Source organism: Polyodon spathula, chromosome 6 (assembly GCF_017654505.1).
Source record: "Polyodon spathula isolate WHYD16114869_AA chromosome 6, ASM1765450v1, whole genome shotgun sequence".
Classification (NCBI taxonomy): domain Eukaryota; kingdom Metazoa; phylum Chordata; class Actinopteri; order Acipenseriformes; family Polyodontidae; genus Polyodon; species Polyodon spathula.
Window position 1 is genome coordinate 18,814,120 of NC_054539.1, and position 14,681 is coordinate 18,828,800.

A 14,681-nucleotide genomic window follows, 5' to 3' on the forward strand; every position below is an offset into this window, starting at 1 on the left:
CCGACTTTCTTTTTTTGTTATCCATTAGCTTACAGTTTAAAACATTTGTATGATGTAATTGCTTTAAGGTCCTACTATTAAAAAAGAAGAATTTATAATTCAGTACAATGAAATCTTATTAGCCATCTGAATTTCTAAAATTAGAAACCTTAAAAACATGTAACACCATAACATTGTGCTACCTGAGTTGATATACTTTCACATGCAATACATATTTATTTAAAAGAAATTGAAAAGAAGTGTGCAAAGCCCAGTTGTGACATTACAGCTGTTCCAAGCACAGTGTGTTGTATTTTATGTGGGTACCACATGGTTGTTTTTACCAGATTGTATAAGCAAGGACCCTTGAGAAGTTTGTGTGATGTGTAAAAGAGAGAAACTTCTCTTCCCTAAGTGACTCTAAAAGCAACATTGTGTAATAGAGACGATTTATAGCTGCAAAGCACAGGGGTGAGGAGGGTGATAAGCTTAATAGCTAGCTACATGCTGTGAGTTTATTTGTCTGAGATAGGCAATATATTTGTATGTTTAAGGACAAAAACTAACTCGGAGAAGCATTAACAACTGATCTAGTAGTTTAACCCTGCATCATTCAACACACATGCATTATATCCCTGGATAATGCATTGAGGATTTGAAATACAATACCCAACAAGGTTTATTACAGTTGCTATGAAATGTGTACTGGGACTACTATGCTTTTAGTGTTAAACAGAAAAGAACAGGTTTGCTTTACTTACATGTTTGCTAGTATTTATTTATTTATTTTTAATTTGCAATGTTGAAAGTTTAATGAAAAATGTATTTATTGATAATATCGAGTGGGGTAAATCCTTTTAAAATACCAATCTCAAATTTAGTGCCATGGAGGAGAGCAGTGAGTTACACACACCCCTGTAATATGTTTACTCACAATCAGGGTTAATAAAGACTAGAATTTTAACTAGAAAGGTCTAGTGTTGACTGTGCTAGATTATATTGGCATGTTCATATATAACCCAGCATATTCTCTTTATTGATTATCCTTCAGTTGGGACATCTGCATGATAACTGGTATTTACATTTATTCCTTCATTTTCATGAAATGAAATCCTAAATAATTATAAGGCGTCTTTTGTAAATTCAAAATATTTCATTTAAGCTTTTTAGAAAACTTCAGAAAATGTAATGTTCATTTTTCAGGATGGCTACACTACCCTCTTTTCCTCCTTTTCCATTAATTTACTTAACAATGACAAGACCAACGGTCTTAACACTACAAAACCTCCCTGAACAATGACAAGTATGTGACAGAGTCAATTCCCTGGTGTTCATGTATTATCTTGGCTGTGTCAGTGGAACATGTACACGTCTATCACCTAAACAGAACCTTAGCAGGGGGTGAAGAATGCCAAAGCTACAGCTGTTGCTGTTAAGACCCCTGTGTAACTTACATGAGCTAACATTACTTATTTCAGCTGCTCAGACTGTTTGTATTAAGGTGGATGGTGGGCATTTACAACTCACCCATTCTTTCGCTAGGAACCTACAAAATATCTATTAAAAGAACAGCATCTTTGTTGTTGTATTGCTCAAATGAACTGGTCATCTTTATGTAAGCAGTAGCAGACCACCAGATGCAGGAATTACAGTACATGGTGCGAGGTCAGGACCTGTGCCATGTACAAACATTGCTTTGAAAATACAGTATCTAACACCAAATGACAACATTATTAAGTATGAACTTTAAACACTATCCATATTCTTGAAAAGGTTTAATTATATCCAGTGAATTATGTTAGGATAGCATTTGTATGAATGCATTCTTCCTGTTACTTTAATAGCTATTCTATTGGAGTCCATTGACTATGTGGCCAGGATGTTCATATAAGGATATGAACATCCTGGCCACATAGTCAATGGACTCCAATAGAATAGCTATTAAAGGCCCTGTGGTTTCAAGGGAATACTAAGCCTTTCTAGTAGGTGCTGTATAAATTTGTCCCAACCACTGTGGTGTCACATTTCTACTTGAACTCCATTGAATACTGGCCTGCCCTGAGCTTGACTGGAGTTCCCCTCATTGTAGCATTTAAAAGAGTGATAAGCAAGCTTGTTTTATTACCTGTTATTGAATTTAATAGCATTATCACTGCCCCCCCGTCCCTCTATTGAGATGAAATTCTCGCGGTTCCTCTATTTTTTTTTAACACTAATTCAGGATTTGGATTTGGGTGTGTTGGGGATATTTGATGAGTTCAGTGTGTGGGGATTTTTTTGGAAAGTGGTCAAGTCAAGACTTTAGATCCCGGAGAGCTCTCAATCAGCTCCACATGTCCACATTTCTTTTTTCCTCAAAGATTTGGAGGTGGGCCTCAGACTCAACCACTGCAACTTGAGACATTTATAAACCTCCATCTACCAAAAAAACCAACATATTTATTTCTGGATGAGAAAGAAAAAGCTGATGATAAAAAAGAAAGTTTTCTGGTTGCCACTGTAATCAATTTGCTTCTGGTTGAAAGCCTGGAGATTTTTGTCTGAGAGCAGAAAGCATATCATTGAAACCTTAATATGTAAAATAAATCTTTCACATGTCAGAATATAAATTAATAATATTAATAAGTCTAGGGTATTCAAACATCTTAACTACATTAAGTACCTGTATTCATTAGATGTACAGAATCATATCTTTTAAATGAATATCATGAATCAGCATTTAAAAGTTATAACCACAGGCTTAGACATGTGTAAATATAGAACCTATACCTGTGGTAATGGAATTGATTTACTTTTATAGGAATAGTAACTAAACTATAAAGTAAATGAAAATGACATGATTTTAGTGTGTGTTGATCCTGCATTACTTCCGTTGTGTGGAGAGGGTATTTGTCCATTTGCTTGAGTCGTTCATATCTCCCATCTGGTTATTAATGGCTTTTTTTTTTTTTTTATAACAGGGTGATGGATGTTACTCTTGTTACAAGAAATAAGTGAGACAGGTTGACATTCTGAAAGGGGAGCGGTTGTCATATGTTGTGAAGTGAGGTGGAGGTCTGTGTTTTGATTAAGGATGTTATAAAATAAAGGGGTGCCTGTGTTGAAACCTTGTAACACCCTTCTCAGTTTACCAACAGCTGTGCATTCCAACGATACCACTGCCAATGTCAGCACACATAATTTATTTTACTTACTTAGCTTCAGTTCCCAGTGGTCAACTGGGGATGAAAAAAAGAGAGGAAATAAGGATTAATTATGTATTACTAAAATGCTGAATAATTCTCTGCATGACTAAGAACATCTTTATAATTTGAAATCACCATAGGATGTTTTACTGTTTTACTAGCTGGAGTAGTCTTTCAACACAAAGTTAAATTTTATGGGTTTGATTTAGTTTCAGCTACACTTTTAAATGTAGTTAAGGTCTTAGAAACTAAACTGCTATATGTTTTAGCAAACTTGCTACAGGTAAATGTAGTATTGCCTGCGAAAAAAGCTATTTTAATTTAATTAGAGCATATTTCATGATATCTCGCGTTCACTTCAACTCCAGTACACTATTAAGAGGAAACATAACATCCTGGAGTATTTGCATCTGAAGATGAGATGCTGAGGAAGTTATTTCAGTTATGTACAAGTGCTTCTCATTGAACAAAAGTGCGCCTAAGCCAGACATTGCAAAGCTGTCTATTCATATAGTTATTGTAATCTTAGACAAAAACAATTTCCTGGATGCTATCTGCCAATATCTATGTGTTGTAGTTTCTCCCAAATGCTACTGATTGGAATTTAATATCAAACATGTGGAGAATACTACTACGAATACTACTACTAATAATAACTAGACCTGCCAGGCAGTTTTATGGCTCACAAGCCCCAGTATCAGTACCCGTCTAAGTGTGTTTAGTTCTCAATGTGCCAAGTTTAAAATCAGCAACTTCAACAGTTCCACAGAAGAATATTTTGAAAGTTTTTTTTTTTTCAAAAATGCATCAGGCAGCCATCTTGTTTAACGCGAGTTTCTTAAAAGTCAGTTGTATTGCTACCGTGTCAAGGATGATGCTTGTGAAGTTTCGAGTTAGTCAAGTAAACCGTTTCTCAACTGAAGCAGTTTTAAATTTCAAACATAAACGTACATATGGTGGCCATCTTGTTTTATAAAACATAACCATTTTGACATATTTGTATTCCATTGTTACTGGGACAATAACTACCAAGTTTGGAGTTTGTTGGTGAAATGGTGTTCAATAGCAGCAGCTTGCTGTTAAGGGCGCGTTTCTTTAAAGTTTGTGGCAGCCATTTCGACATTAAAATTTATCACAGAAACTTCTGCTTCGCAAAATTAATGCAGGTTTGGATGCTGATGCTATATGCTAAGTGTCAGATCAATGGCTTCACTGGTTCCCAGGAAGAAGATTTCAAAAGGTTTCTAAAAAAAATGCATCAAACGGCCATTTTCGTTTCCGGTCAATACAATTTTTTAAAAGTCAGTTATATTGATACAGTATTAGGAAAGATGCTTGTGGGGTTTGGAGTTAGTCAATTAAATCGTTTGACAACTGAATCAGGTTTGAATTTCAAATATAAATATATAAGTGGTGACCATCTTGTTTTATAAAACATCACCATTTTCACATATTTGTATTCCATTGTTACTGGGACGATAACTACCAAGTTTGGAGTTTCTTGGACAAACGGTTATCAAACAGTAGCAATTTGTTGTTAGGGTTGAGTTTCGATAAGATTTGTGGCAGCCATTTTGACATGAAAATTCATCACAGCAACTTCTGCTTCGCAAACTCGATGCGGGTTTGGATGCTGATGATATATGCCAAGTTTCAGATCAATCACTTCACCGGTTCCCAAGAAGAAGATTTCGAAAGGTTTTATTGAAAAATGCGTCACGGCGCCAATTGCAAGGACGCAAGCTGCAAAATTTTTTCAGCATCTGACAGCCAATATAAACAGCTTGTTAACTTCCAAGTCAGAACCTAATCAGTCACACAGCTTCGAAGCAGCAGCAGTTTAAGTTTTTGGGAAGAAAAAAAAACCAAAAAACTTTAACAATAACAATAGGCTTCCCAGTCTTTGGATGGGAAGCCTAATAATAATAGTAGTGAAACTATTTAGTAATCGTGACTGTTGTGTGCCCTCAATAGCAGTTTTTCCCTTTCAGGTCAAATACTGTACAGGAAATCTGCAAGAGCAGACCGTGAGGCACGTTTCCTAACCCTTGACATTATTGACATCCTTTCCACATCTGCTAAAAATTCCAGTAATTTACCTCCCCCTTCAGTGAAAGAGCATGGGCATTGACTTCTCAGTGTCCCTCAGAGGATTCTCATGCTCAGTACACATTATCAGATTATATTAGTGCTGGATGAGGATTAAAATAAATACACTAAAAAGTTAGTACTAATATTTAGGTTTGTTTGGTTTGTTCCAATTCAAAACATATAGCCCAGTTATTACTAGTCTTATATCTGCCTTAACATTACTTCATTTAGTTTGCAGAATTTTCCAAAGAAAAGAAAACTCAATATTCAATGGTGCAATGTGCAATCTTTTTATTTTTTTAAAGTATTTTGTTTTGCTTTAATAGTACAGATCCCCAGCTAGGAGAATATCTGTCACTATAGATAGAATCTCACACAGCTCATGATTAATTCTGACAGGGTGCATGCCTTGACTAGTCAAAGTGAAAATGATTGTAAATATTGAGACTTATGGTCCAATTGAATTCTCACAGAGGACTGCAATGCAGATACTAAGATCTGTGTATTTTCGTTTTGGCTGACAACTAATATAGCTGTTATTCAGTCTACAATGGGCCAGAACAAAACAACACCTAGCAGTAAACAGAGTTTATAGATAATTACAGCAGAAATTGATTTATGTGAATTAATTATCTGTGAAGTTTCAGTACACCCATGAGGTATCAGCACAGTCTCTAGCTATAATCTTTATTCATAAAACAGACTGTTTGGAAGCTGCACGCTGATTGGTTGTTGAGGATTTTTTTACCATGCAAAGTAGTACAGTGCGCGGCAGAATAAATTCAAAGATCAAAGAAAACAGAAATGCTTGGGCATCTGGTGTTTTTATTGATTTGGTGAATCGTTAAGAAATGGTAATCGACTTAAAAAAGTTTGTCTTGAAAATCTAACGGTCTGCTACGATAAATCTATGCTTCAGTGCGTAATTCGGCTGGTCAAGGGTACTCAGTTTTGTTATGTTAGCCTCCGTGCTGCTCGTCTAAATCGCTCTGTAAACAGTGCCGACATAAACCATAATGACAGCAAGAGTGTTAGTGACCAAGCTTTTAAAAATGCCAATTATGTATTTTTCTTTTAGCTAATCCAGGTCAGCGATAGTAATGCAAGGATAGTGAAATTTGTCTTTGGAAACGTTGAAAACTATATATGACAGAGAGTTTAGACATTTTCTTTTACTTGGAGATATTCTCCTTGTATGCATTGTCTTCCTGCACCTGTAACTTTTTTTTTTTTAAACTTTCAATTTTTAATTTGCAATGGGATCTATAAACTATCCTGCTGCATCCTTTCCGTAATTATGTAACCTTTCCACGGACCACCTGAAAGGAGCAAGCGGAACACAGATTGAGAACCACTGTTCTAGTATGTTATAAAGAAACATACAACAGATTTAACACAAATGTTAATTCACAAAAAAATTGATCCATGAAGAATCTTATTATCTGAAATATATAAAGTGACAACATACAATTGTAGCTTTATTGCTTATATAGCAGGATTCATCGCACTAATTAGAATTACCACAGAAAACCAAAGAGACTTGAACAAATTGCAAATTTTTAACTAAAGTACAAAGATTTCAACATCTTTATGAAAATGTCTATTATTTTTTATTTGCAGTTGGGCAAAGCGACACAGCTGCTGTGTCCCAGAAAGAGGAAGCGTCTGAGAAGATGGAAACAGTACGTGAAGAAGTCATGTCTCAGGTGAACGGGGAGAAGGAAAAAGAAAAGGAATCACCGGCTGAGAATAACGAGTCTCCAACTGAGGAAAAGACAGAGAAGGAGAAGCCCAGTGAGCCTGAGACAAACGAAGTGGGATTTAAAAAGGTCTTCAAATTTGTAGGCTTTAAATTTACATTAAAGAAAGATAAGAATGAAAAGACTGAGCCTGTCCAACTGCTGACTGTAAAAAATGAGGACGGTGAAGCGAGCAGCTCAGAAGTCATTGAGGAATCAAAGGCAGAGGCTGTGACAGAGGAAACCAAACCATCTGAGGAAGGAGGTGCAACCGAAGAGAAATATGTGGCTGAAACTACAACTAAGACTGTTGCTGTTGAGGTTCCTTCAGAAAAGATCAATGTGGAAACCAGTGAAAAGCCAGAAGCAGCAGTAGAGGCAGCAGGGGCAGTAGAAACAGTTAAAGAACCAGAGAAACCAACAGAGTCTCCAACCAGCCCTACACTACAGGAGACACAATCCCCTCTTAAGAGGTTTTTCTCTCAAGGGTTGTTTTCCAGCTTGAGAAAAAAGACCAGTTTTAAAAAGCCTAAAGAAGAAGAACAGCCAGCTGTTGAAAAGACTGAAGCTGTGGCTGAGGGAGAAACAAAGGAACCAGAGGTAAAAGAGGAGACGGCTCCAACAGAGGTTGAGAAAGAAATAGAAGAGGCAGTCACAGTACCTAAGCCAGAACAGCCTGCAACACAAGAAGTCACTGAAGCAACAAATGAAGTATCAGAACCCACAGAGAAAGAACCAGAAGGAGCAGCAGAGCAGAACACAGAGGGTGTGGATGCTGTTCCTGAGATTGTGGAGGAAAAGTTGGCAGACCTGCAAAGCTGTGTTCCAGAAAATAAAACAGAAGCAGAGGTTCCAGAGGTGAAAAGTGAAGCAGAGCAAGACAAAGTAATGAAAGAGGAGGTTCAGCAGGATGAACCTGCAGATGAATACAAACCCACAACAGAAACAGTGCAAGATGCTGTAGAACAAACAATTCAAGAGGACTCGTCCACAACCAAACTGCCACAAAGTGTCACAACTGAGGCTGAACTGTTGTCTTCGCAGGAAAAAGCCAAGTTACAAGGAAGCCCCCTTAAAAAGCTGTTTAATGGGACTGGCTTGAAAAAACTGTCTGGAAAGAAACACAGAGGCAAGAAAGAGGAAGAATCAAAGCTTACTGAATCATGTGAAAATGGGACTGAGCAGCTGCAATCTTCCACTGAATCTGCAGAAGGACAAAAAGTAGAGAGCTTACCCTCTTCACCTAAAGAATCTGCTGAGAATGTTGTTGCAGAAGTATCCCAGCTAGAGACCACTGGTCTCGAAACAGAAGGGGATGGGGCTACTTCTGATGGAGAGAGGAAAAAGGATGGCATTACACCCTGGGCTTCATTCAAAAAGATGGTCACGCCAAAGAAGCGAGTCAAAAGACTTTCTGAGAGTGACAAAGAAGACGAGTCAACTGAAAAGCCTAAAAGCGCAACTATGTCTTCAACAGAGAGTTCAACATCGGCTGAGAAACAGGAAGTGCCAAAAGCCAATGAGGAGGAACTGAATTTTGAACAGAGCACTGAAGAGCCCAAAAAGAAAGTTGACTCGTCTGTGTCCTGGGAAGCTCTGATTTGTGTAGGGTCGTCCAAAAAGCGGACAAGGAAGACATCAGACTCAGATGATGAATCTCCAAAGTTAACACCGGAAGTGGAGAAATCAGTTGAGGAATCTGAAAAAAGTAAGGATGCAAAAGCAGAATCTCCAATAACAAGCTCTCAAGAAGCAGGCCATGAGCAAGCATGTTCATCGCCAGAGCAAGCTGGAAGTCCCTCTGATGGAGAAGGGGTGTCTACTTGGGAATCATTTAAGAGGCTAGTTACCCCGAGAAGAAAGTCCAAGATGGAAGACAAACCAGAAGAATCAGTTGCAACTCCTGCTACTGAACAAGTTCCTTCAGATGGCGAAGCTGGAAAAGAGGAATCCTCATTTTCTTTAAAGAAACTAATCCCAGGCCGCAAAAAGAAGAAGTCTGATGCCAAGCAAGAGCATACCCCACTAGAGGAAGCCAGAAAAGAGGCTGTGGAAAAAGACACTGGTGAAGAGGACTCCGATACTCCAGCTGTTGTTCCCTTGTCAGAATATGATACTGCAGAGCCAGAACAAGTTGAGGTTGTGCTGAAAGAGGAGACTACAGCAGAAGTAAAGCAATTATCAGAAGCTCAGATTATAACTGAAGAGGCTAAACCAGCAGCTGATGCGATCATCCAAGAGGCACAAGCAGTATCTGAGGAAGGAAAACCTGTTGCTGAGAAAATTGAAACAGTTGAAGAAAGATCAGCATCCTGGATAGCAGCAATAGTTACTGAAAAAATAGTTGCACAGAGAATTGAAAGTATAAGCACACACGAGCAGCTCAGTGACATAGCTGAAGTGCTGGTGGAAGACACTGTCTCAGCTGCGGAAGTGTCAGCTCAGGTCATTCAGGATGACACTATTGCTGAAGATATAGTAGAGCTGACCTCAGAGGCAGTGACAGTATTCGAACAGGTGCACGAAGAATCCTTTGCTGAGGAGACAACTGAAATGGTGTCAGCAGTTTCCCAGCTAAATGAGTCTGCGGCAACATCAGGAAATACCACACCTGTACTGGTTACCGAAGAACATGAAGTTAAAAAAAAAGAGGATATATTGCTGGAAGTTGTTGAAAGGGTGAAGTTGACTCCAGTTGCCTTTTCTGTCACTGAGGCAGCTACAACAACAGAAGAGGCTGCTGTAGCAACAGCAGTGCAGCTGGTGGAGTCGGCTGCAAAAACAGATGTGAAAGTTGATGTGGAACAGAAAGAAGCAGAAGCAGTTGCATATTGCACAGGCCTGTCCACACAAGAATTGGAAGCAGTTGAGAAAAGTCTTCCAAAAACCACAGTGGAGGTAATTACTGTCATAGAGGCAATCTCCACAGAAGTAATTGCTGAAGAGAAGCCTGAATCATTGCCACTACAAGCAACTGAAATTTCTATTAAACAGGAGGTAGCAGAGCAAGTCAAGACTGAGGTAGCAGAGGCAGTTAAGGAGATTGAAACAAAAGTTGAAGTGGCTGAGATGAAAGGAGAGCCAGAATCTCAAATAACCAAAGCAGTAGAACAGATCTTTGAGACATCAGAGGCGCCCCTTGTAGAAAAAGTAGTGGATGAAGCCTCACAAATTGTGGAAACAGAGATAAAGAAAGATATTGAATCAGTGCAAGACAAAGCTGAATCAGAACCTGAAGCAACCAGTGTTGTTCTGAAAGAAGCTATTGGAGGACAAAAACAAGCAGAGATCCCAGAACCAGAAACTGAACCATCTGAGGAGATAACAGAACTTAATTTAGTACAACAAGTGGAGCTTAATGGAGTGCAAGCTGAACTTGAACAACCGATTCTAGCAAATACATCATTTCTGGAAGCAGAAGCTCCAGCTGAACACACAGTCGAGGAGCTTATTTGCACCCACCATGTAGAAGTAACTGAAAAGCCAGCCATTGAAGAACAATTACATGAACTTGCAAGTGTTCAAGAGGTTGTTGATGTCCACCAGGCTCCAGCTGAAGAAGTCATCCATTCTGTGCCACAGGAAGTAACCTCAATGACTGAAGCTCCTGCAAGTGAGTTTTTAGAAGCCCAGGAAGCTCAAGTTGCTGTAACAGCAGCTGTAGTTGAAGAGCATCTTGTTAAAGAAACTGTCAGCATTATTGAGCCATCATCAGAAACTGTAAAGCCGGATATGATAAAGGTGACCACAGACTTAGGAAAGGCTCTGTCAGTAAAGTTTAAAGATGAGCTTGAAAGCACAACTATGGTTGAACACACAGTAGCTGAGACTGCAGCTGCAATCATTGAAGCTGCAATTGAAGCTGCTACCAGTGGAGTGACTGATGAAAATGTGATTCAAGAACATTTTGAAACATTGGATACTAAAACTCAAGCAGTAGAGAAAGAAGATGCCATTCAGACAGAAGCCATTGAAAAACAGAGCTCAGTGATTGTTCAGGAAATTATCCAGAATATTTTTGAAAATGTTTCAGAGAAGGCAAGTGAATCCATTGAGATTGCTGTCCCAGGAGTACCGGATGCTCCTGAAATACAGCTAGCAGTTCCAGAAATTGCATTATCTGACCCTGAGATTCAGACATCTGAACCACAGCTTGAAGAGGAAATAATTTCCACAACATGTGTGGAAAACACTGAGACACAACCCACAGTAATAGAGGAAGCTGAAAAGGTCACAGAAGACCATGATGCTTTGGTGGAAAAAAATGCTGAACCTATTTCTTCAACAGACGTAACAGAAACAGTATTACCTGAGCAGATGGAAACAAAGGAAGAAGAAACAACTGAGCATGTAGAAGCAACTTGCATGGTCACACATTGTCCAGCATTGTTAGAGGCACACACAGAGGATGAAGTCCAGGACAAGACTGAGAACAGTGCAGGGCTGGAAGAAGTACAAGTCCCAACTGTGTTTGAAGAAGAGTGCCAGGCAGTTACTGAAGAAGCTCTGAGCCAGACAGGCAAGGAGGTAGAAAGCCTTCCAGTTAAAGAAGTAAAGATCCAAGAAGTGGTAGAGGAAATTGAAAGCAAATTAGTGACTAAAGAAGTTCAGGAAATAAAGAGGCAGGAGGTGGAAAAGAAACATAAGAGCCAGGAAGACAAAGTCAAAGATAATGAAGACGGTATAAACAGCCAAGAGACAGACGAAGTGATCAAAAGTCAAGAAGTGGAGGACGTGAAGAGCCAAGAAGTGGTGGCTGAAGTTGAGAGCCAACTGAATGAGGAAGAAACACAGGAAGTTGTAGAAGAAGTAATGGTCCAGACAGTTATTGAAGTAAAGATTCAGGCAGTGGGAGAAGGTGCTGAGAGTCAGGAAGTGGAGGTTCAGCACCAACTACCAGTGGTAGAAGATCTCTTAAGTGAAACTACAGCTGTAGAAATTCTACTAACAAAAACTGAGGAGGAGGAGGATGCAAATAAACAGGAAACCATGGAAGAGGAGGTACCAAGTGAGCTAATAGTGGCAGATGATGTATCAAGCGAAACACCAGTGGTAAAAGAGGAAGTGAGTCAGGAGCCTGTTGTAGAAGTACAGAGTCAAGAACCAATGGTTGAAGATAAAGAATGCGAGACACAAGTGGTGACAGAGACACCAAGGGAAACACTAGTGGCAAAAGAGAGAGAGCACCAAGAACCAGTTAAAGAAGATATACACAGTCAAGAAACAACAGTGGTAGAAGATGTACCAAGTGAAATATTAGTTAAAGAAGATGTACACAGTCAAGAAACAGCAGTGGAAGAGGTACAAAGCAAGACAACAGTGGTAGAAGATGTAACAAGTGAAATATTAGTTAAAGAAGGTGTACACAGTCAAGAAACAGCAGTGGAAGAGGTACAAAGCAAGACAACACTGGTAGAAGATGTACCAAGTGAAAAATTAGTTAAAGAAGATGTACACAGTCAAGAAACAGCAGTGGAAGAGGTACAAAGCAAGACAACAGTGGTAGAAGATGTACCGAGTGAAATATTAGTTAAAGAAGGTGTACACAGTCAAGAAACAGCAGTGGAAGAGGTACAAAGCAAGACAACAGTGGTAGAAGATGTACAGAGTGAAATATTAGTTAAAGAAGGTGTACACAGTCAAGAAACAGCAGTGGAAGAGGTACAAAGCAAGACAACAGTGGTAAAAGATGTAACAAGTGAAATATTAGTTAAAGAAGGTGTACACAGTCAAGAAACAGCAGTGGAAGAGGTACAAAGCAAGACAACAGTGGTAGAAGATGTACCAAGTGAAATATTAGTTAAAGAAGATACCTTAAGCTTGGAACCAGTTGCAGAAGTAAAGAGCCAAGTAGTGGTAGGAGAAACAGTAGTGCCAGTAGATGCTACAAGTGTAACAGGAATAGTGGAAGATGTCACAGTTGAAACAGTTGTTGTAGAAAAAGCACCAGTGGAATCAGTTCTGCAAAGCGAGATACCAGTGGTAGTTCTGCAGAGCCAAAAAGAAGTGAAGGAAGATGTGCTAAGCCAGGAAGTATTGATAGAAAACACACTTTGCCAGGAATCAGTGGCAAAAGATGTCAAGGAAGTTACAGAAAGCCAGACATTAGTTGTGGAAGAACAAGCAACAGAGGAAGTGGAATGCCAAACAGTGACAGAGGTCAAGGAAGAAGAACAAGACCCGACAGTGGCTGAAGATGATGTACAAAGACACACACCTGGCACAGAAGTGCCTGATCAGAGCAAAGAATCTGTTTTAGAAGATCTTGAAAGCAAGACACCAGTAGATGACAAAATAGAAAGTGAGACACCAGAGATCAAAAAAGAAGATCAGATAGTGGGAAAAGAAGAAGAAAGCCAAGAAGCAGTGAGTGAAGAGTTGCACAGCCAGGGCCTTTCAGAACAAACTGCAACATCTTGAGGCACAAGCTGGTATGTTATTTTTTCTTTAGATTTTAATTATTGTAGTAAAATTATAAAAAATATTGGGGTCTTTTGTTGATTTAAACAGCCATGCCATTTACTGTACGTTAATGATCCTTCCCCCAAGGGTGATTTATAGACCCTTTTATTAAAATTAGCAAATACAAGAGGTTGGAAGAGGTTCAAGAATGGGTTGACAAGTTATAGACACACTGTACTTGTTATCAGAGCTATTAGATTTATATAGCCCAAAGAAGAGAATGTTTCCTGCCAGAATTATCTGAAATCAGATTCAAAGCCATGGAATCATGTCAGAACAGAGCCACGGCTTCTGTTTACTCTTGCAAAGTAAGCCAGAAAATCCAGGAAGTTGAAATGTAAAGCAGCAGTAGATGTATTTATACTTTATTTTTATTCAGTAAATAACCAAAATATAACACAGAACTTTTGAAAATATATTAAAAAGAGCTGGCTTTTGTCCAGCAGTGGCCAGTAGCTTTCTGATATCTTCTATCAAGCTATTGGATGCAAAGAGGTGATTCACATAGAAGTGGGAACAGATTAAATGTAAAAAAGGTTTTAAACACAAGTTACCATGGTCCTTTTTTTTCAAATAAATAATACAATAAATGACCTTGCCTACTCAGTAGAAAGACATGATTGGCTTTTACATGTGTTAAGTGTTTAATCAAGTAAGACAAAAAGTCTTGCTTTTCCAACTGTATAGCAAAAAATCCCCAGCAAGGTGCATTGTGTAAACTGCTACTGTTGCCTGTTGTCATAACTACACAGTATTAAAAAAGATACCATTTTACAAGGTTTACTTTATTAACTTAACAAAAAATAACTTGAAAAACAGGAATTACCTCCCCAAACAAATGATTTGTCTATTAGCCTAATTCTGCTGTGTAAAACTAACATTCACTAAACATTTGTTATTGTTTTTTTTTTTTTTTTTTTAACGAATTATTTTAAGGGTATGCATATGAAAAATTGCCACATTTATTTTTTTTATGATGGTTATGCAAAATCACATATATAAGGTCTACTTTCCCTGAAAGTCTTAGAGTTGAGATACAGTCTTTGTTGGGAAAAGGGAGTACCCAGCTGAGTGTTTAATCAGCAGATATGTACATGCATATACATATACAGAAACACCGACACCCAGACCAAAAACTCATTAGTTTGGGAAACATACAGCCCTTTACACAGAATGCTCTTTTAATACCATGTAAATAATAACACGGAAATAAAGATTAACCCTT

General features: G+C 38.5%; 1 protein-coding gene across 4 annotated transcripts in view; it reads left to right on the forward strand.

The window, feature by feature from the left end:
* Positions 1 to 14,681, forward strand: part of akap12b (A kinase (PRKA) anchor protein 12b) — a 53,789-nt gene that overhangs the window by 35,898 nt on the left and 3,210 nt on the right. For 2 of the 4 annotated variants that reach the window (XM_041252384.1, XM_041252387.1), the window contains one exon: positions 6,876 to 13,425. In XM_041252384.1, the coding sequence (XP_041108318.1) occupies positions 6,876 to 13,414 (6,539 nt within the window). In that variant the 3' untranslated portion in view covers positions 13,415 to 13,425. The remainder of the gene's footprint in view (positions 1 to 6,875; positions 13,426 to 14,681) is intronic. The other 2 variants (XM_041252386.1, XM_041252385.1) reach the window with 2 other exon arrangements.